Source organism: Garra rufa, chromosome 1 (assembly GCF_049309525.1).
Source record: "Garra rufa chromosome 1, GarRuf1.0, whole genome shotgun sequence".
Classification (NCBI taxonomy): domain Eukaryota; kingdom Metazoa; phylum Chordata; class Actinopteri; order Cypriniformes; family Cyprinidae; genus Garra; species Garra rufa.
In genome coordinates, this window is record NC_133361.1 from 27241286 (window position 1) to 27264780 (window position 23495).

Here is a 23495-nt window from a genome sequence, read left to right on the forward strand (position 1 = left end):
TAACACTTTTTATGCGTGTTTGTAGTTCTAATCGAATCCTCCTTCACCGCGCAATGTGTTGTGGGCAATATTAGCCGTTAGAGTATGCATTGATCCGCACTTCGAATTCTGAAGTGAAGTAGTAGACCATCCGGGAATCTTTGGAATACTTTTTTGAACATACTACGATTTGGGACATACTAATTCTATTTTCGAATACTATTTAGGACGGATAGTATGCGAATTGGGACGCAGCATAAGTCTACACACACCTCTTATTTCGCGCAAAAAGGACACTCACGAGGCTACATTGCGCATGCGTTGAACCGTGCGACGCACACACGCACCGAACCGAATAGTGATGGGATTTATGGCTCTTTGAGGGGATCCGGATCTTGGCGATCCATTCCTTTCAAAAGAACGGCTCTTTTTAAATATTTAGTCAGTTTTAAGAAGCCAGCTTGGGGGGCATCTCAGTTTATCCTGGAAATAATCACTGGGAGGAATGATGAGGTGAGATTAGTAAAATAATTCAAACTCAGATATCACACACACCAATATCAGAGTTTGAATTATTCTGAAATATTACCTCATTTGTCATGTGTGGACTATATTCCATAGGGTTGCACAACATCCCTCTGCTTAGTGACATCACTATTTTGGATTGACCTTTAGTACAAAGTGTGTATGTGTAAAGCTACGTTGACTTATGTTATTCATACAACGCCTACTCACAAATAAACATCAAAACAAAGCCGGCTGCAATGAATTTGTGCAAAACAGCTTTTACTACAAACACTTCCACACGAACATTTTGATAGAAAACAATATTTAAAGTTTTAAATATGTACTGTAATATATAACTGTTCTGTCTCGCGGAGGAGCCAATTTGTGCGCATCTGTGTGAAATACGCATGGAAAAAAAAAAGAAAAGAAAAAAAACCGGCTCCCCCCCCAGCCGCGACTCGGCTCCCATCGTTCATGTTTATGAGCCGTTCAAAAGAATCGGTTCGTTCGCGAACGTCACAACTCTAGAACCGAACGGTTCGGTTGTTTTTCATGTACCGTGCCACCCCTACTCAGTAGCCATAGTTAAACTCACACACTGCCAGAATAACCATGAAGGAACACTCCCCTTAAGACCATTTACTAGATTTCTGACGAAGAAACATCTGAAAGCAATGAAACCATTGAATAAGAGCTTTATTTGAAATATTACAACATATAAAAACTACATAGAATTTAATACCACTGTCTCAGAGTGGATAATTGCAAATACACTGTTAAAATCACATTTAGAAATTGATAAAACATCACATAATGGCACTGCACAGACTGTTCATTGAAATGCCACTGAGGTGGCCAGGCTCAGGACCAGCTTATGGAGACGAATGGAATGAGTTTAATGGGCTGACGCGTCCGACGCTCCCAAAACACAATGCAAATGTGCTGTGGTTTTATGGAGAAATGGCTTTAGTTGCAAACCTCCATCTTCTCCTGTTTGACAGGCTCTGCGGAAGTAGTTAAATGAGATTAAACATTCTAATAGTGAGAACAAGCACTTGACTAGAGAGAGAGGGGGAAAAAAGCCACCTGTAGCATTGTCTTTTATCTTCCCCTGCACACACTTCTTGATTTCCAGGCCGATGGCTTTGGAGAGGGGTGGAGGCACAGCATTACCAACCTGAGAAACACAAGGACATAGATTAGGGCTTTCTTTCCCTTTTCAAAAAAAAAGAGAAACAACCTGCTTTAGAACAGTCATCATACCTGACGGTGTTTGTCTAAGACATTGCCAAAAAAGCGGTAGGTGTCTGGGAAGCCCTGGGAGCGTGCACATTCCCTGACACTCACCACACGGTGCTGTTCAGGGTGGAGGACACGTCCCTGTAAACACAATTAACAGTCATTCACAACAGGGCACAGCTTTTTACCAATTAGTGACTGGTCAGCATATGGAATGTTGGCAATACCTGCTTGCCCATAGGCTCAGGATTGGTAACTGTTGTGCTGAAGAACCCATCCCATTCCAGACGGCCATACAGACCGGCCCAGTGATTGTGGCGGTTACCCGTGTGAGGCAGACACCAGGGAATGAGCGTGTTAAACTGCCTGTCAGCAGGGTCACACGGTTTTCCTAGTGCAATGAAAGACAGAAACTGGTTAGTCTAGACTTAAAAAAAACAAAAAAAACACTATTTTAAATTGGGAAAGACCAACCCTCAGCACAGGAACACACTCCTCTCAGGGCACCAGTGCCACTGCGGCCATTCTTTTTGTCAGAGTGGGTGTAGCGAAGCTTTTTTGTGGTGGTGCCATCCCGCAGCCGCACCTCAATATTAGGCAGATCCCTCCAGTCAGAACCAGGAGCCAGAGGAATGTGGCGCATACGGGCCGCCACCAGGGCGCTCATGTCCTACAACACAAATCCAACTAATTAAAACTGCTTCAACACTTAATTTGACACATTCAGGCTAAAACAACCTCATCTAATTCTTTAAATGACATATTCAGGATTAGATGACAAGCTTGTTTGAGCCTGCTGACTAACTTCCTGTAGGTTTCACAGGAAATTGAAACAGAATTGTAGCTTTGATACATGTTCATTACATCCTGCAACTGATGAGCCACTGATGAGTCACATAGTGCCTTTTCAGATGTCAAGACACCCTCAAGGTGAAGGAACTGACCTTGCAGATGTGGTCCCTGAGGATGGGCTGGTACTGAGAGCCACGAATGTGCCTCTGGAACCAGGACTGCGGCTCGCCATTATAGGAGATTTCCAGAGCTGCGGCTCCGTTGCGGATCTCTGGGAGGTCAGACATTGTGTCCCGCACTGTGATGGTGCGATAAATGCCTCCGTTTCCACTGGGAAAAGAAATGTGTAATAAGTTTAGGGCAGAAACGGCAGAATTTATTCAAGTGATCCCACCATTGGGGTTCACAAATGCTTACCGGGTGACATTGCTGACATATTTCTTCTCATCAACCACGACACTAAGAGAACATGCCCGCGGGGCAAACACATGCAGGGGTTCAGGGAAACGGGGCAGATTTTCGCCTGGGGCTGCAGCCAGGATGATCGCCCTGCGTCGGGTCTGTGCCACCCCATACTGCCCTGCCTGTAGAAGTCAGAGATTAGAGAAAGTTATTAAAATGGAAGTTACAAAAAAATAAAATAAATGTGACCCTGGACCACAAAACCAGTCATAATGGTCAATTTGATAAAATTGAGATTTATACATAAATGGAAAGCTTATTCATTCAGCTTTCAGATGTATGGTTTCTTAAGACAATATTTGGCCAAGATACAACTAAAAGCCTTAAGAGCTGTCCAAATGAAGTTCTTAGTAGTGCAAGTCACTAATCATATTTAAGTCAATATATTTACGGTAGGAAGTTTACAAAATATCTTCATGGAACATGATCTCTACTTAATATCCTAAGGATTTCTGGCATAAAAGAAATCAATTTGGATCCATACAAATGTATTGTCGGCTACAAATAGTCTTAAAATGCGCTACTTAAGACTGGTTTTGCTGTCTAGAGTCATATTAAATGCAACTTGCCTGAAGCACACCAAAGGTGCACTGGTAACCCATGCGAACAAGACAGCGCAGTGTGAGCTTCAGAACCATGGAGCGCTTGAATGACACAAAGTTCCTCACGTTTTCCAGCAGGAAGAATTTGGGTCTGTAGTAGTCACAGTAGCTGAAAGGAAAGTCACAATGGTAAACATCCAGCAGCATTTTCCTATTAGGCAGAATAGCCTTATTTTTACAGCAAGACTCATTCTGCTAACCTCAGATACGAGACAACTAATGAGTTCTTGAACTTTGAGTATGTGCGCGAGTTAAAGCGGTTCATTCCACTGAAGCCTTGGCATGGTGGCCCACCACAGAGCATTTCCACATCACCCTTTTGCGGCAGCTTCTGTCCAAGAGAGTTGGTCTTCTCTCCGGACATCACCAGCTTCAACAGGACGTTACAGTCCTCAGTGAAGACCGTGGTGCCTGGGTTGTTCAACCTGAATGCCTGAGCGGCAGGATCCCACATCTCAATGGCCCAATTAGTCTCTGAGACACCTGGTGTTTGGAAAAAGAAATGTGTAAGATATAATTCAGAGGTCCTTAAAGAGAGGACTGCAACTTTAAAATAAAGTTTAATGGTCTGGTTATTAAAAAGTCAAAACAACAAAGCTGTGCAAGACACAAGCGTTTCAGGTCACTTATGGTAATGCTCTTTTGCCACCGTGTGTGCATTGCTACTCTCCTCCACTAAAGACACAACAGCTACAGATGATATGGTTACTTTAACAGTAGCAGAAACACTGAGCAGCAAAATTGATTGATACTTTAAAAACACGCAACAGAAAATTAGGAATGCAGCAAACTGGATTTGTCCATCTACATTAATCAATTAGCATGTTAAGATTGAAAAAGTGTAGATGACAAGGAAAGATTGCCATTGAACTTGTTCTAAAAATCTGAAATTCAGACACTTTGACCCAACCATGTTTTGCCAGCATTTCTTTAATTGCTAATGCAACCATTTTACACCACAGACTGACCAATTACCAAGCAATGCTTAAATTTTGTTCAAAGTATTGACAGCAGTGTAAATAGTCATATTAACAGTTTTTGGCTGAACATAATCCATTACATACCTTTCTATCAAAGTAATGACAAAGATGAATTTGTTCTGACAGTTTAACTTGTCATTTTATGACCATTTTTGAAACTATAGTGAATAAACTGATAAATGTGAGAAATGAAGGTGTCTGAAAAAATATTGGCTTGACTTTTTTCGTTTTCTTTTTTTTTTTTAAAGCATACAAACATGGCCCAGATTTAAAGCGGAAATACTTCAACTTGAATGATTCATAACTCTTACAAAAACTATTTTCCAAACCCTCTGCTGTGAAGGATATAGAGACCGGACCTCTTAGATCCTGCACTGAAAACCCCTGCAAAACAAGTACCTCCATGAACACTGTTGATTAGAAGACCAACCTGCTTGATGGAAACCCTCAGACAGTCCACCACAGCCAGAGAACACATCCAGTGTGCGCAGTTTGGGGGCTGTTGGCTCTTGTGGCTCCTGATCCTGCGATTCCTGTGAGGCTGCTTTACCCTTGCCTTTACCTGCAGAAAACCATAATACACAAAGTTGTTTCTTTTGTCCATCCAGTCAGTCATGATTTTAGCAATACTGCATTTAAGGACAAATTTCAGCCGATGAAACCAAACATCATAAAGCTTCCATGACTTAAGTTACAAAGCACATGGCTACCTTTCCCCTTTCCTTTCCCTTTGCCCTTATGCACTGCTGATCGGGCATGATTGGGAGGATCCTCAAAACTCTTTGTCTTGGCATTGTATGCCTAAAGAAAACACAAACACCTTAAAGACAAACTTCACTTATGAAAAGTTTACCAGTTCAGTCAAGAAGAAAAGTGCACACCATGGCACATTGAATCAATGACACCACTATTTGCCTTTACCACAAAACCTTCATCCTTACCTCTAGGAAGTAAAAGCGATCAGGTCCTCTGCTTGAATAGTCCTGCACACTTTCCACCAGATCCTCTGCATACTCCACTTGACAGCGACCTAGCACTTCCGCCATGTTAGCAGTCACCTCTTCGTCACTCCAGTAGAGCTGGTTTATGTCAGAATGGTAGGCACCCTTTGGTCCTTTGTGAGTGTTTTCAGGCCTGAAAGCAACAATCATGAAAAGAACTCAGGTGAGGTTTATATACAGCCTTAGAGGAAACATGCGTGTGGTGCACTCGTGAATGTGGCTGACGCCTGTTTCACACACACTCCGTCTGCAATGCGTTGCGTATTTTTTTCCCCGCACCCATGTTAACGGATTAGAGCGTTCACACTGCACGCGTTTGCTGTCCGGCAGTGCGTCCCAGAAGCGGTGCGTTTGCAGCAGTGCAGCGATCGTTTCCGCACAGTCTATTTTTTGCCTGAATTAAAGTGACAGCGCATTGTTTGCTTTAAAAATTAACATGGATTGACACGGAAATGTGGTGATTAAACCATAAATGCATATAAATGAGGTCTACAGTGTTTTACAGTCAACACATGGCTTTTTGGCTAAGTTTAAAACTAGGAAAAGTTCACTTTTAAATAAACAAGGCAACATAATGCACTTGTCCAGGTAGAAAAGTTCTTTAAGAGATTGTTTTTAATAACGAATTAATGCGAAAGGCACGAGAGCCGACTGTTTCTGTCTGTGATAAGTTAACTTAAAATATTTGTGATAACCCAATTTTAATAAGAAAAGGAAGCTATACCTATGCTGTTTAAATGTGTTGCAACTTGCTTTAGCAACTTAATATATAAATATAGAAGTCAAGTGCATTGAATACGTTTAATTTGAGTTTAAATGTGTATGTCCATGAACGATTGTATTACTGCACTGTAATAAAAGAGGATCACAATGCTGAAAAAGCACATTTGTATTTGAAATCAAAATAATGGATAAATGGTGTGTTTGTGGTAAACAGCCGCGGATAAGGAACGGACTGCAAACGCATCCTGTGTGAAAGCAAAACGAGTCCGTGCTGCTTACGCATCGCATACGTAACACACACGAACTGCATACGCACTGTATACGGAGTATGTGTGAAACAGGAGTAAGACTCTTTGAAATGGAAAAGTTGTTGAATGGTTATTTTTGTCACAAAGTATTCTTGTAGCTTCATAATATTAAGGTTGAACCACTGAGGTCACATGGACTAGTTTATTGACATCCTTACTACTTTTCTGGGCCTTGAGTACATCAGTTGAGTTGGTCTAATCAGGGTCAGAAAGCTCTTGAATTATCAAATCTTATTTTTTTTGGAATATTAAAAAGGTCTTATGGGTTTGGAACAACATGAGGGTGAGTAATTAATGACAGAATTTATTTTTGGATGCATTATATTCCTCTTAAAAGGGATAGTTCATCACCTGTAAAACTTATAGAGGCGCAGTTTGACCTCCGTTCTATCTGGCTTTCCATCACTGCGCTTGCTGCAGAAGATTTCTTTGATGCGCCCAACACGGAAAGGCTGTGGAGCATCTAGGTTTGAACCTTTAATGTAATCTGAGGACTTCCTGTAGTATTCTGGGTAAAGATCTTCATCAACATCATCCTTCCTGTGAGAACGCTTCACCGGGCTTGCAACTTTTACCCTAAAAGAAACATACTTTTAATTAAACGGCTCTCAATATCTTGAAGAGGGGAGAAGACAAAAAAAAAAAAAAAAAAAAAAAAACCCCACACACAACAAAAAATAAATAAATACAAACACTTACGCAAAATTAAAGGCCTCTGGAGGAAGATAGACACTGTCCCCTACTCTGAACTGCTCGCCCTTCAGGGTCGCCATGCCATAAAAGACTTTAGAGTCGCTCTTCTCACCCTCCAGGGGTTCATGGACACTAGGCAATTCCCGAGCCTCACGTTCCTTATTCCTTACACAGCTGGCACAGAACCTGCATTAAAACAAGTAAAATTGAAATGCATACTTAAACTGCCCCTTTTTTAGACCTCGTTTCTCTTACAGATCACTCACTTATACTTGCAATCCTCCAATGGTGTGACTTTGGGAGGTGACTCAAAACGAGCACATTCACCATCATACAACAGCTGATAAAAGAAGCTTTTGCCATCATCTTCGATCACTTTTATGTCATCAATCATTCCTCCCTGAAAGCATAGAGATATTAAAACCTCCGGTCAGGTTTGTTAGACAAAATGTAGATCAGACTTCAGGATCTGTACCTCCATGAACCAGTTTTCAGAAGGAGCCTTGTACAGGACGTCAACCTTGCCCTGGACGAAACTCAGCTGCATATCTTCACACTCATCCACAAGAAAGAGCTCAAGAGGATCCGATGACTCTCCAAGAACGGTATCAGTGCCACGGCAGAACCAGTGTGCGTGAAACATCTTCTCACCATCCTCCCACAATGCCGTAATCCTATAATCATAAGTAAATGTTGGCTTACCACTTTAACGCAGTGTGGTGCCAAAAACTCCGGTTTGCATTAATAAAGTTTACCTGGCCAAGTAGAGTGGATGTGATGGGTCAGCAGGGCTGACAGACACACAATCACCTACTTCCACCACCTCATTCTCCACACGCACTTTCATGTAGTACTCCTTCCTACCTTCAGTCTGAAAGAACACCAGGACTTTAAGTATTGAAAGCAGACATCCAGGTTCTTATAAGATAGTGAGATCATATACCTTGATGGGTTCGCCCAGCCAGCTGAGTTTATTCTTAGTCTGCTTTTTCTTCTTTGCCTGAGACATTTTCTTTGTCTCCTTAATTGGCAACACTTCCTCCTCATCCATATTCTCATCATCCTCAGCTTCTTTGACTGCCAGGTTGGGACATCTGGACAAGGGACAAGACACCCATTTAACTTCACTCTGGCAAACAAATCCAAGGCCATAAAGCTGGATAACACAAACTGGCAGGAAATAAAGAGCCGCATTCTCAAGCTGTACAACAGGGGGCAGCATGCTGACTAAAGACGATTCTGCACTTTATTAGCATTAGTCACAGATATGAAATAAAGACAATGAGGCACTGCAAAAACAACAGACTTGGAGCACATTGAAATTACTTGTTTATAAGGACACTTGAACAAAAACGCTAAAAATAAAATGATTGAGACTTTAGGAACACATCTGTTCAGGAAAACGATTTAGAAAAATAAGTTTTCAGTTGCTGCATTTGTAGCAAAAACAAGAGTAAAGGAGCATAGATATCATTTAGTTAGGTTAGTCAATTCAGAAACAAGCCTGACCAGTCATTGACATTTGGTCTTATTTCACAACACATGGAAACAATACAACATTTTTGCCAAGCAGAATGATTACGCAAGTATGATGAAGACAGTTAGCTTACCTTCTCTTCTGACAGGCCTGTTTATTTCTGCCACTTCCTCCAAACTTGATCATATCCTTACAGGCTGAACACTTGCCACAATCTGGTGCTTGACACACCTGAAAGATAGAGATGAGATGCCCACCTGGGTCACATGTACATTACAGGCGTATTTTGGTTGCAATAAAAGACACCACCTACCTCACAGACGCCACATCGGTGTCTCTTCACACCTCCATCTTTATTGTTCTGGTCAATCTGATCAGAGAAAAAGGTGTCGAAGATCTGGTAAACCAGTTTGGTAGTGGTGGCTTTAGTTGGACCCTTGTTGTCCTTCTCAATCTTAGTGGGATGGCGGATGGCTTGTCTTCTGGCTGCTCTCCTGAAGAACAAAATGAATGTAATGAGCTACAAACACACCATTTTGGATACACTGATCACTAACATCCAAGCAAAAACAGAGCCATGCATGTAATATGTATGGAGGTCACAGGACACTGAATGGATTGAGAGTGTGTCAAGAATGGGTGATGCAAACTTCTCACTTTAAAGTCAGTTTTAAGGTTCATCCAAGCAGACCAGCCCTGTTCTTTACAAAACAAGGACATTTAGTTCTTTCAGAGGCTTAGTTTCTCTAAATGGGCAACTTGTAAAATTTAAACAATGGGAGCCCAAATTACCATCTGTTATGCAGAGCCATGCAAGTCAGGGTGGAGGAAGAAAGAAAGAGGGGGGAAAAAAAGAAAAGAAAAATGTTCTCATCACCCACCCCTTTGAGCTAGTGAAGTAGTTTACCACCAACACAGGCTACTGCAGTTGAGCGTATGGGAAAATAAATAAAAACCAAGCCACACACTCTGCAGAAACATCAGGCTTTACATACCAGTACAGTTGCCTGCTGCGTTAGGAAAGGTTAGAGGAACATTAGAAACATAAGATCATGGAACAAGCACAAGTGAACCTTACACCACTGCTGTTTAGTCTACCATAGCTTAAAGAAATGGTTCACACGCACACAAGAAAATTCAAACTAGTCAACATTTAAAGTGGATCAAAAAAGTTAAATCCCAGTCTTGTTCAACTTTAACCTTTTAAGACTGTATATTCAAAATCACTTATTGATTTTACCAAAAAGGTAAACTGTCATTTAAAAAGCTTTGTATTTACCTTAACCAAGAGTTTGGTAGTTAATGCCAAGTCTTATCCAGCAGACTTTTGCTAAAACTGGATTGTACTCACATTTTTCTATCCCAGTTCAGAGTCAGAACGAAAAAAGTGCATTATGGGTGTCTCCCCATCTTGTCCCATTTTGTCATGTGATGTAGCACTGATTTTTACAGCAAAGACTGCCAACTTGTAGTTCACCATCAGCAAAAGGGGTTTTAACCCTTTATCGGGCGAATTACCATATTTGATCACTTAATCGAACATTTTCAAAGGCGTCTGCCTCCTTTGTATGAGATCGTGTAAGCACATGGATTTGTCCCAGCCAATCAACGGATGTTAGTCTACGTCACAGATCGCGACACAATGGCATCTGACCAATCGGAAGTTGTCTGGGGCGTTTCAAACTTCAGCGTGCTTCCGGAATGAGAAAATGCTGATATACGCTCCTACCTTCTCCAACAAAAACGGACAAAGCATCGAAATGCACAATGGTAAGTCAATGAAACTCACATTATATAGTTGAATAGTTGTGTTATATGGTGATATAGACGTTGTTTGTGTAGGATTTCTAGAAATTAGTGAACGATGTGGTATAAAAATGGCGAACATATTTGATCATACGCCCGTTTGTGGTAACACAGAGTGATTATTTTTAGACATACGCCCGGTTCAGATAAAAGTAAAGCAAGTGATAGTTTGGCTGTTATGCCTGTTTTTTTGTCCACTGACTATTGCACAGGCTTGTATAACATGATACAGTAATCCAGTGTCAAACTTAAACCATTTATTGAAATGATCAAGAAATAAAGTGAAAAATGTGTAATTTTGGTCAGTTTTAGTACCAATAGATTGGTGTTTATTGTTTCTGCTAAAATAGGTGGTACCACCAGTACTTTGTGCATTTTTCTTCACTTCTTATTATAAATTTACAATTTATGTGAATATTATGTTTTCAGTAGATCTGCACTTTTCTTTCACAAACAAATCAACATGGGCTTGACACCGAAAACGGTTTCTTTTGCAGCTGTCTACTCAATTCTATGGATAGAGGTCAGTTTTTGTTGTGCCAGCTGACCCCATCGAGGGTTCTGACGAGGAAGACAGTAAGCTTTTTAATTTCCTAAATAAATACTCTGTTAAGATTGATATATATATATATATATACACATACACACACACACATACATACACTTTTTTTAATGTGTAAATTGTTCCCAAATAAATATTCTATGAATATTATATATGTTTTATGCATTTATTTCTGCCTTATATTTAAAATGTATACACTTTTTTGGGAAAAAAAAAAAAGTTACCATAGACCGGCAAGTGACCATATATGATCACTTCATTTAACCTAATTTTCAATATAAAAAAAAAAAAAAAAAAAAAAAAAAAAGTAAGTCACAAATGTTTAAAGGTCTTGTAATAACCTACAATAACACTCTGGGGTTGAATTTTAGAATTTCCAAGTATTTCAATGAGTGCCCTATAAAGGGTTAATACAACTAAGAAAAGAATAAGTACTGGAACCATTTAATTTGATATCTAAACATGACAAATCTCTGGCATTATACCAAAGATTAAATGCTCTAGGCCAGGGGTTTTCAAACCTGTCCTGGAGCCTCCCCTGCCCTGCACATTTTGCTTGTTTCTCTCATCTAATACACCTGATTCAAATCATCAGCTCATTAGTAGAGACTGCAAGACCTGAATTGGGTGTGCCTAATAAGGGAGACATACAAAATGTGCAGGGCAGGGGAGGCTCCAGGACAGGTTTGAAAACCCCTGCTCTAGGCAATTACAAAAAAAAAAAAAAAAAAAAAAAAAAAAGTTGCTAAGAGCATAGGTTTTCTGGCCAGTTTAACATGTTTAAATAGTCTAAAATCAGGCCTAACTGCCCTTTAGGTTTTAGTAGTCACCATTATATTGCTCGGGGTCAAAAACAAATGAGGGCTTATGGTAAAAATGCCACAAATGAACAAATGTCAGAGGGAAGAGAAAAAAAAAAAAAAAAAAAAAGACAAAAAAAAAAACACAAACGCATTACGGCTGTCGCAACTAAAATTAAACGTGAAAGTGTCAATTTGAGGAATTGCTTTTTTACGCATTGTGTAGTGTTGAGCCTTATAACCAAATGCATTTCTGTTTCACTTAGAAATGCACTGGCCAATCAGAGGTGCTCAGATTAGTGCTGAAAAAAAAAAACGCCAAAGCTTTTGATGTGCACACTTGTGAATTTCATCAAACAGTGCAGATGTGGTGTAAAAGATCTAATAGCTTCAGCAGGAGTTGCTGCATAACTTGCCTAACATCATGGACCGACATGTTTATCTGAAGCCAGAATGTGACAGGCAAAACAAAAAACCCGATCATAATATAAAGAGCAATATCCTACAACAATGATTTGTCAGAATACTGCAGCCCTATGAGCTCCGGTTCACATGTATAATTTAGATACATTTTAAACAGTCTATTGTCATGGATAGTTTAAAATATTGATTAAAAGTAATTGGGTAGACTTAAGTTTTTTTTTTTTTTTTTTTTTTAAATAGTAAGGGAACTATAAAAATTGTCCTCAAACATAAGATGCCCACAGAACTCAATTCAAGGGGCAAATATTGCCCCTTCATGGAAAAGTTACATTTCTGACCCTTGAATTGGTCAACCATTAAACAGCACATACACTAAAACCCAGAAGACCTTTACTCTATAAAACTCACCTCTTGCCCAAAGTAACACCAGCCAGCTTGATCAAGTCTCTCATACAGGGAGTGATAATGATGGGCTGCTCATCAGAGTCTCCAGCCTCATCGTAGCTCTCCACCTGCTCCACCACAAACTGGGCATGGCGCAGCAGTGTGTCCTCAGTGAAACGGTTGAAGTTGAGCCCAGCAGGTGGAACAGTAGTCTAAAGACACAAAGGAACAGGTCAGGATTGATGCCGATGAGCCTAGGGACACACACCGAGACCATTTCAATCAGCTCACCTCAATTTTGTTCAGCAGATCCTCATATGAGGTATCCTGGTTCTTCTGGAGAAATTCAACCACAATCTTGCTCATGTATATCTTCTCCTGCATCAGAGCAAAAATGGGAGAGTACTCCTCACTGGGGTCCATCAGGATGTAGTCAGCAAAGGCTGTGGAGAAGAAATAAGACCAGTGGGATCTCATGCACAGTCAAACCTGATTAGGATGAGACTGGGAGTAACATTATAAAATGCTTACCTGTGGTGAAGCCAATTAAAGCCTTCTCCCCACCATCAAAACCAGTGATCCACCAAGCATTGATAGGACCAAGCTTCTTAGCAGGAACACCACCTAAAAGATAAGTCGCAAACAATTTAAATCTACACTAAACTTTAAAACTGGAAAAATAAATTGTCAGTCTTCACTGTAAATAAACTTGGGACATACCATCCATACATGGGTTGTCATCGTAGATGGGCTTAACAGAACAACTGAAGTACAGTTCGACATTTTTCTCAATGAGACCAGAATCAAAAGGACACAGATGCCCACGCTTGTCATACACACTGTGAATGAGATTTTAAAAATTAGTCAAATAACTGGAGAGAGAAAATTAAATAAATGAGTAATATTTAGCACAACGCATTTCTCCTCATTACCTGAAGTTAGTAATCTTGTGCTGTGGCAGATCTTCATAGCTTTCAAAACCATCCTCATTTGCATCAAAGAGGGACAGGCGCTCATCAGTCAACATCTCTGGTTCATCCAACTACCAGAGACAAATCATATTCAATACTGTAGTATTGCAAAAGGCACAAGTCAACTTTAAATTGCAAACATGGATTAATTATCCAATTAGAGCAATATAAAATTAATTGTGAAACCAACACTTCATATAGCTCCCAAGCATGATAAAACACTCACAGCATCATCAGGATCACCCTGGAAGAACTTGAGGTCTGAATCATCCAGATACTGTCGGCAGTCAGGACATTTCGGTGGAGGGGTCTAAAATGCAGATTAGTGAGACTCATTTAGTACATTAAAATTCAAACGGCAGCATAAACGGGGAAGGAAATGAGTGTCACCTTGGCTGCGGACACAGGCTTGCTCTTGCCATTAGTAGTGTTCTCAGCATCAGGCCTGAAAGAGAAGGGAAAAGATTTAACTTGATAGATGCAATACATATGGAGTAAGACTGGTTTTATTCGACTTTAACATGGAACTCACTTTTCATCTTCTGTTTTAAGGCGTTTCTCTTCATGGACCTTGAAGGTGGGAGGAAAAAAAAATAAAAAACCTATTAAAATCTTTCCATGGCCATTTTAAAACTGAATTAACCATTGAAACTCTTACCTCCTCTGCTATATCTTCTTCAGGCTTTACTTCTGCTTCACCATTTGTGGTTTCTCCATTCAACTCATCAGACTTGCGTTTTGGGCTATTGGAAGGTACAACACCCATTTAGAAAGTGACCAAACTTGTGATTTCAGTCATTTCACAAACTGCACATCAGATTTGAACTGTTAAACTGTTGACTTACACTCTAGAGAACATGGAAAGGATAGTTGGCTGTTTCCCAGAGTTGCGTGTAATCCTGGTACTGGCTGGAGATTCTGTGGAAGAATAAAATGTGCTGTTAATAAACACCCTACATCCAGTACAATGTACACATACAGCTGTCTTGTATCTCGAAGAGCTGCAACTTACTCTTGGGCTCAGAGTCTGCTTTACTGCGACGGCCGCCCCTTCCCTTCGGGGCGCTGGGAGACTTCATAGCCTCTCCTTCCTCCTGAGTATCCATGGCTCCCTCCGGTTCACCATCGTCTTTGTGAGACCCATTTTCAGAGAAGCCGTTTGAATGTCCATTCTGCTCCTTTCCTTCATCCTCCTTCACAACTCCTAGAGCCTTCTTCAGTACGGCCTTCACCTCTGATGTGTAAACCTCCTGGAACAGAAAGACACTCAAGATGAAGCACAAGTTGTCTAGACAGTAGAGCTAAAAAAGGGCAGCGTAACTCACAGTGGAAAGCTCAGAGCTCTTTAACTTGTCCTCAAGGATTTTGAGCTGGTCCTGAGTATCAGCAAGCAGGAACTCCTGCAGTAACCTGAGCTTTTCTTTTACACACTCCTACACACAAAAGAAAACAGTTTAGCTACAGAAAGATTAAAGAAACTCATTCATGCATTTAGCAGACATTTTAAAGGGATAGTTCACCCAAAAATGAATTGTCATTAATTACTCACCCTGATGTCGTTCCAAACCCATGAAACCTTTGTTTATCTTCAGAACACAAATTAAGTTATTTTATGAAATTTAAGTGCTTTCTGACCTTCCATAGACAGTAAGGGTCCTCCAATGTCCACAAAGGAATCAAGAACATCGACAAAGCCCATGTGACAGTGGTTTAACCATAATTTTAATGAAGCTACGAGAACTTTATTCAACAATTCCTCTTGAGTCACCCTAGCACCATATTGGAGAGTACCACGACACATATGCACTTTCATCTAATTAGGTCCATGTTCCTGGTACCTTTCTGGACTTTGAGGAAGGACCCTTGCTATCAAAGGAGGGTCAAAAAGCTCTTAGATTTCATTAATATCTTAACCCCTTAACTGTCACCCCCATTTTTTAAAATAGGCATGAAAGTGCACTATCCAAACTTCAATTGTTGTAATTCATGAACACTTTGGAATACAGATCTAAGGTTGGTCTCTTTTTAAAGAAGACAATCGGCAGATTATTGCAGAAGTGGAATTTTTTCAAAAAAATTAAGTATCAACAAATTATAGAAGTTTAAATTTACTGTAAACAAAATGCACTGTACAATTTTTATTATATTTATATAAAATACATATTTTACATAACAGGTTTTATCTTAAATTTGACATCAAATTGAAGCCTCACATCTAAATAAGTTACGTTCCAAATTTGAAGTTGATATGAAAAAAATTAAGGTCCCTGTCAAAGTTTGTTTAGGGCGTTATACCACAAACAGCCACCGGGTGCCATACAAATGCCATTTATATTTTTTCTGTCACAAAAGTCTAAATTTTTCTGAAAATTTTTATTCAATCACAAAATAACCACCAAATATGCAATCCTGAGACACAGACCTTTCCAATGATATGTTTTTTGTCAAGATTGTAAAAAGTTGTGATTCTAAAAGACCGTAATGCATTTTGTAATATGACACCGCTAAGGGGGAGGAGACCGCCAAATGATTTTAAAGTAACATTTCCATGGTAACGCAATGTCCAATTTCAAAATGGTTTTCACTGGATGATTCTTCAGCTTCTAAGCTTTCAAATGATATATAAATTATGATGGTCACTAAAAAATTTGATAGAGAAAAAGGACAACGGAAAAAAGAGCGCCAAGCGTCCCACAGGTGGGACGGTGACAGTTAAGGGGTTAAAGGACTTACGGGTTTAGAAACAACATGAGGGCAAGTAATTAATGACAGAACTTTATTTTTTAGGTGAAACATCCCCTTAAATCAAGCATTCTGGGTACACATTTACATGATCAGTTCATGCTTTCCTCGGGAATCTAACCAATTCGCTTGGGTGTTACAATGTTCTGTTTAAACCACAAAAAAAAAAAAAGAAAAAGCGCCTGTGCAACTCTAAAAAAAACATAAGGTTTACAATAGTTAGCACATAAATCTTAGGCATGTTTCTCCATTATCTTAAAGTGTTTATATAAGTGCTTGCATGGAATGACTTCCAAACACTACCTATAAATTCTTGATAAACCCTAGACCACAAAACCAGTCTCAGTATTTACACCATTTAAAACAACCGTTTTCTGTTTGAATATATTTTAAAATATAATTTATTCCTGTGATTTCAAAGCTGAATTTTATCATTACTCCAGTCACATGATCCCTCAGAAATCATTCTAAGTATCAAAACATTGTTTGATGAAAAGAACTGGATCTATCCGAAATAGAAATACTTTGTAACATAAGTGTCTTTATTATCACTTTATCAATTCAAAGCATCCTTGCCAAAAGTTCATTTCTATGATTTCTTTCCAAACAAACAAAAACTGACTCCAAGTTTTTGAATGGTATAGTGTATAATGTAACAAAAGCTTCAGCTTATCTTTAGATCAGACCACAAAACCAGCCTTAAGTAGCACAGGTATATTTGTAGCAATGGCCAAAAATACTGTATCGGTCGATTTTTATTACGCTAAAAATCCTTAGGAAACCAATCATGTTCCATGAAGATATTTTGTAACTTTCTACAGTAAATATTAAAACGTAATTTTAGTAATATGCATTGCTAAGAACTTTATTTGGACTACTTTAAATGTGATTCTCAATATATTTTGATTTTAAAAAACTTTGGGAAAAAAAAAAAAAAAAAACCTTATGACTGGTTTTGTGGTCCAGGGTCACATAAGGCAACTAAGACTTGCAATAAGTGAAGGGCATATATGTTGTCAGATGAGAAAACACAAGATTTGATCTGAATATGGTCCATAAAACTGCTATGAAAAATCCTCACCTCATCTGACAAACTGTCTCCACCTTCATCCAACACCTGAAGCCTGGAAACATGAAGGTAAACAGCTCATTAACATTACACAACACATCTTTTGGAAAAAAAAAAAAAAGATCAAAATGATTCGACATTCAATAAACACTCCACAATCTTTATTATTTAATCTTAATACTAATCTTGAACTGACAGTCTTAGTTTTAACAGAGGGACGGTATCATGGGATTACGCAAGTAAACAAGCACACACGCATGCAGACAGTCGGTATTTATTTCGTTATTAACATCACCCCAGATAATCTTGCCGTGAATAAACTACACGAAATGCAGCAGGATTGAGTAGGTATGAGTGTAACCACTTGTGCAGTGATTGAGTAGAGGGAGACAGGAGGCGAGCAGGGCTTCACTCGGACACATGTGTATTTGGCGCCAAATGCAGTCAGACTGACACCTGCGAGCCTCTTCGCATCAAAACAACCAGCCGCCGCCTGTTTTACCCGCTACATGCGAGCTGATGGCGGGTACAGCATTTGTAGCACAGCTAAATGCTAACTACAGTAAAAACTTAACACGTTTAACATTTCCAAACAGCGTTTAATACAGCGGCTGTTATGTGACGTGATCAATGTGTAACGAGTGGCGAGCAAAGCCCGCGAATATGCAAACTATGAAATTCAGTCTATGGTTACAGTGACATTAAAGCAAATACAGCACCGTACCGTTCCTTGACATCCTCTGGCAAAGACAATGAGGTCCTGGTAGGCATTTCAAGTTCGAGTTTGATCAAAGAAAATGACTATGTAAAAACACGATTTAAAACAACAATAGTTAAAAACGGTGATTAAGATCTGACAGTGCCAACAGTAGAGCTCACTGGAGGGGCTCAACGGGCTTTATGAATTGTCGCTAGCAGCTGAGAAATACGCGCGGGCCGCTTTTTCGCGCGGAAATGCGGGTGAGTTGGACGCTGCCACTCGTTTAAAGTACGGGGGTCGAATGTGTCAAATGAGTTGTGCGTTTCTGTTTTGGTTTGAAGTTACTCAGATACATTATTTTTAGTATGTTGAAAACATTTAGGTGTTTTGAAATATAAACTTTAAGACTGAAAGAATGCGAAATCGTCAATTGTTTTTAAGCATTGTTTTTGTGCGCACCCCTTGTGCAGCTTCAGAGACTCAACCAATATGGGACGTACCATATTGTGCCTGGCCTCAGGGGTGCAAATTCACTCTTCATTTTCATTGACTCCTCCAATGTAAATATTTAAAACTGCCTGTGACAAATAGAAATCAGACACCGGGCTGATTAGTTTGATTGGTCTATTTAAATTAAGTTTATATATGTGACTTTGGACCAAAACAAAAAAAACGGTATATTTGTGTAAATTGAGATTTATACATCATCTAAAAGCTGAAGTTTTGTTAAGGATAAGGATAAGGATAAGGTTAGGATAGAGCAATATTTGACCGAAATACAACAATTTGTAAATCTGGAATCTAAATAAATAAATAATTACTGAGAAAATCGCCTTTAAAGTTGTCCAAATAAAGTTCTTAGCAATGCATAATACGTTTTGATATATTTACAGTAGGAAATTTACAAAATATATATTTAATGGAATATGATGTTTACTTAATTTCATTATGATTTTTGGCATAAAAGAAAATCGACAATTGTATTTTTGGCTATTGTAACTTTCATATTATTTTTTCAGCTATTGTGGTCCAGGGTCGCATATTTTGTATTTAGAATTATAACTTATTTGAAATACCGTTATATTATTTGAATAAATTTAAAAAAGTATAAAAATGACCTTTAAGCAAGCAAACGAACAAAGATATATGTAGCTCTTTGAAATAAAGATACCCAAAAATCAATGCGAAATAAAATAACAATTAAAGGAAAGAAATACAGTAACAGCAGCATTTCATGCTTGTCTATTCTGAAAGTATTTAAATTTGTTCAGCTTCAAATGTGTTGTAATTTTAATTTTTATACTGGACTATTTAAAATATTAATACAGATGCACGTATATCCACTAAAAGCTAATAATTATTATTTACATATAACATTTATATATGTATTCAAATATCAAATAACGTAATAATAAAGAAATAAAAGTTAACAAGCAAGTTAGTTTAGATTATTTAATTTTTGTGACCAGGTAAATGTTCCATTATATCTAAATATTATATTAAAAGTAATACATTATTGACTGTTTTAAATTTAAATAACAACATTTTAAATAACACATTTTTCATTTGTCAAAAAATCAAATTCGCTTTATACTGTTTTTGTAATAAAACGAAAAATGAAAATAAAACAAAAATATACACTACCAGTCAAAAGTTTTTTAAAGAAGTCTCTTCTGCTCACCAAGCCTGCATTTATTTAACCCAAAGTACAGCAAAAGCAGTAAAATTGTTAAATATTTTTACCATTTAAAAGAACTGTTTTTTATTTGAATTTATTTTAAAATGTAATTTATTCCTGTGATTTCAAAGCTGAATATTTAACATATTTACTCCAGTTTTGTCACATGTCACATGATCCTTCAGAAATCATACTAATATTCTGATTTTTCTGCTCAAAAACATTTATTATTATTATTGTGTTGAAAACAGCTGAGTAGAATCTTTTCAGCTTTCTTTGATAAGTAGAAAGTTCAGAAGAACAGCATTTATCTGATTATTTTAAAGCACTTAAAGCATCCTTGCTAAATAAAGTGATCATTTGCATGTTTATTCTGAAAGTATTTGAATTTGTTCAAATGTGTTGTAATTTAAATTTATACTGGACTATTTAAAAATATTCACACAGATGCACTTATTTACACTAATAGCTAATAATTATTTTGGTCCTAAACCAAAATCATAAAATCTACATATGTATTCAAATATCAAATAACTTAATAATAAAGAAATAATAAGTTAACAAGCAAGTTTAGATTATTTTATTTTTGTGACCAAAGGTAAATGTATATTCAAATATTATATTCTTGTTTTAAATAACAAACTTTTATACTTTATCACTTTATGTTGTTTTTGTAATAAAACAAAAATATACACTATCAGTCAAAAGTTTTTGAACTGTAAGATTTTTCATGTTTTTTTAAAGAAGTCTCTTCTGCTCACTAAGCCTGCATTTATTTGATCCAAAGTGCAGCAAAACAGTAAAACTTTGAAATATTTGTACTATTTGAAACAGCTGTTTTCTGTTTGAATATATTTTAAAAAGTAATTTATTCCTGTGATTTCAAAGCCTAATTTTAGCATCATTACTCCAGTCACACAATCCTTCAGAAATCATTATATGTTTCTGATTTGCTGCTTAAAAACATTTATTATTAATATAGCGTTAAAAAGTATGTTATCTAAAATATAAATATTTTGTAACATTATAAATGTTTTTATCATCACTTTTGATTAAAAGCATTCTTGCCAAATAAAAGTATTTATTTCTTTAATTTCTTTCCAAACAAAACAAAACAAAACAAAAAAATGGACTCCAATCTTCTGAATGGTAGTGTATAATGTAACAAAAGCTTCAGCTGATCTTTAGATCTTTCTATTCATATTCAAAGAATCCTGAAAAAAATTTACTCAGCTATTTTAAATATTGATAATAATAATATTAAGAAATGTTTCTTGAGCAGCAATGAACATATTAGAATGATTTCTGAAGGATTGTGTGACACTGAAGACTGGAGTAATGATGCTGAAAATTTAGTTAATAATTACAGGAATAAATTTCATTTTAAAATACATTCAAATAGAAAACTGTTATTTTAAATAGTAAAAATACTTCAAAATTGTGCTGTTTTTGCTGTACTTTGGATCAAATAAATCAGGCTTGGTGAGCAGAAGAGACTTCTTTAAGAAACAAAAAAAAAATCTTACTGTTCAAAAACTTTTGACTGGTAGTGTAATTTAGAAATGAAGATATGCTTCAATGGCATGTTTTGTCTTTCTTTCTTTTTTTTCTCCTTCTTCCCTCCTCCTCTTGAAAGGGCTAAAACAAAGGTCATCATGGGCTCTGGTTTTGGGCATCTCTGCTTCAACAGTTTGACAAAATCACTAGTTTAATCACTTAGTTTATCCTACAGATGGCGCAACAAGCCAGTACTTTTTTAACATACAACATTAGCATGTTTTCTTTGTCTGACCACAAGGTGACACTCTCATACACCAGTTGTAGATACTGCCATGGGTGTGCGTCTTCTCAGAATAAATGTGTTCTCACATAAGCCGGGTGGAGTGGGAGTACAGAATGGACATTAATGACAAAGACAGTACTGAAAACAACTGTATATGTTTGCAGCTGTATCAGTATGGCTGATGTCACTTCCTGCCAACTCTTGGCCATTTTCCCAGCTGTGTTGTCTCCCAGGGCGGGTTGCTGTTCCCACCCAGGAATCTGGATGTTTGACAACAACCAGGCCAGACCATCCTTAAACCCACTCAGTCAGAGTTCAGAGGTTTTTATTTTGTTCAGCATATGGTCATACCGACCCAGCCGGTGGCCTCCCGGGCACCCCTTTCCCATAATGCCATTCCTATTGATCACTCATCACACTCCCTCTCTTTCCTACTAAACCCTTCGGCTAAACATCTGCACTCCCACAAAACCTTGGAACTGGCACTTATTGGACTGTCAGAAATCAAGGTTCTAAGCAATATTGTTTGTGAAGAAATTCATGTCATAGCGAGTCGGGCCTTAACCATGTTCGTGCATGTTAGCATTTGGTTTCCCTTTTTTATTGTCTAGTCAGATTTCTGCAACATGTGGGACAAAGCTCTAGTGTTCAGATTGTTAACCCAATACTGCGTAGGACTGAAACCCTAAGCAAATTACATAGTGGCATTAATCATTTTTGTGTCACTCACTTTTAAGTGTATGCTGAAAGCATATGATTGTCAGTCTAGATATTTTTTACTTTAAACTCAGAAAATATAAAACAGTTGGCGCCTTGTGAGCAGTGCTGACATCTAGCACCGTTGCGCTTTGGGCGTCCCAAGTTCGAGTCCTAGCTCATTCCCGATACCACCCCCTTCTCTCTTCAAAATGAAGGCAAAACATCAAAAATAAATCTTAAAAAATAGAAAATACACTACCAGTCAAAAGTTTTTGAACAGTAAGATTTGTAATGTTTTTTTAAAGAAGTCTCTTCTGCTCACCAAGCCTGCATTTATTTGATCCAAAGTACAGCAAAAACAGTGAAATGTTGAACTATTTTTGTTATTCAAAATAACTATTTTCTATTTGTGTATATTTGAAAATGTAATTTATTCCTGTGATAAAAGTTACATTTTCAGCATCATTACTCCAGTCTTATGTGGAGTAATGATGCTTCTTCTTATCAGTTTAATATCTGATACGTAACCTACCCGGGGACTGCATATGTGACCCTGGACCCTGGTCTTAAGTCGCTGTGGTATGTTTGTAGCAATAGCCAAAAATACATTGTATGGGTCAAAAATTTTTATTTTACTTTTATGCCAAAAATCATTAGGTAATTAAGTAAAGATCATGTTCCATGAAGATTTTTTGTAAAATTCCTACTGTAAATATATCAAAATGTAATTTTTGATTTGTAATATGCATTGTTAAGAACCTAATTTGGACAACTTTAAAGGTGATTTTCTCAGTATTTTGATTTTTTTGCACCCTCAGATTCCTGATTTTCAAATAGATGTATCTCGGCCAAATATTGTCCTATCCTAACAAACCATACATCAATAGAAAGCTTATTTATTGAACTTTCATATGATGTATAAATCTCAGTTTTGTAAAATTTAACCTTATGACTGGTTTTGTGGTCCAGGGTCACATATTAAATTGATTTTTGGATCAGGGAGCTGGAGCCGGGGCTTGCTCCGTCCACTCCATGCATCGGCCTGGTATTGCAGTGTCTCCAGGAACAGTGCGCTTTCCTTATATTTTTTACGGGGCAGCCGTGGCCTAATGGTG

At 37.9% G+C, this 23495-nt stretch overlaps 1 protein-coding gene and 1 non-coding gene across 3 annotated transcripts; one reads left to right on the forward strand and one right to left on the reverse strand.

The window, feature by feature from the left end:
- Positions 1-1161: 1161 nt before the first annotated feature.
- Positions 1162-18452, reverse strand: dnmt1 (DNA (cytosine-5-)-methyltransferase 1). Of its 2 annotated transcripts, XM_073827936.1 has the most exons (35): positions 18245-18452; positions 17533-17575; positions 15035-15142; positions 14722-14959; positions 14555-14627; positions 14368-14452; positions 14242-14279; positions 14100-14154; positions 13936-14019; positions 13671-13780; positions 13459-13577; positions 13270-13362; positions 13030-13181; positions 12763-12950; positions 9759-9773; positions 9077-9257; positions 8897-8994; positions 8230-8380; positions 8042-8157; positions 7762-7960; positions 7553-7686; positions 7293-7472; positions 6945-7169; positions 5503-5695; positions 5272-5362; positions 4992-5123; positions 3782-4064; positions 3545-3690; positions 2935-3097; positions 2670-2847; positions 2200-2395; positions 1953-2116; positions 1750-1866; positions 1573-1663; positions 1162-1490 (listed from the first exon to the last, which is right to left on the reverse strand). In XM_073827936.1, exons 1-35 carry the CDS (start codon positions 18289-18291, stop codon positions 1453-1455), a joined length of 4524 nt encoding a protein of 1507 aa, XP_073684037.1. In that variant the 5' UTR covers positions 18292-18452; the 3' UTR covers positions 1162-1452. The 2 variants fall into 2 exon arrangements, with proteins under 2 accessions (XP_073684037.1, XP_073688626.1); XM_073832525.1 differs by lacking the exon at positions 9759-9773 and having other exon boundaries at positions 18245-18451.
- Positions 18453-23271: 4819 nt separating this feature from the next.
- Positions 23272-23459, forward strand: LOC141347343 (U2 spliceosomal RNA). Its single transcript, XR_012357331.1, has one exon. It is a non-coding gene; the product is annotated as a U2 spliceosomal RNA (small nuclear RNA).
- Positions 23460-23495: the final 36 nt, after the last annotated feature.

Excerpts from the sequence above, each read along its gene's own strand:
- dnmt1 (XM_073827936.1), bottom strand. The coding sequence starts at position 18,291 with ATGCCTACCAGGACCTCATTGTCTTTGCCAGAGGATGTCAAGGAACG. Across the intron at positions 14,628-14,721 it reads AGCAGACTCTGAGCCCAAGA|AATCTCCAGCCAGTACCAGG; the intron begins GTAAGTTGCAGC and ends ATTCTTCCACAG. Across the intron at positions 7,687-7,761 it reads CTGAAAACTGGTTCATGGAG|GGAGGAATGATTGATGACAT; the intron begins GTACAGATCCTG and ends CTATGCTTTCAG.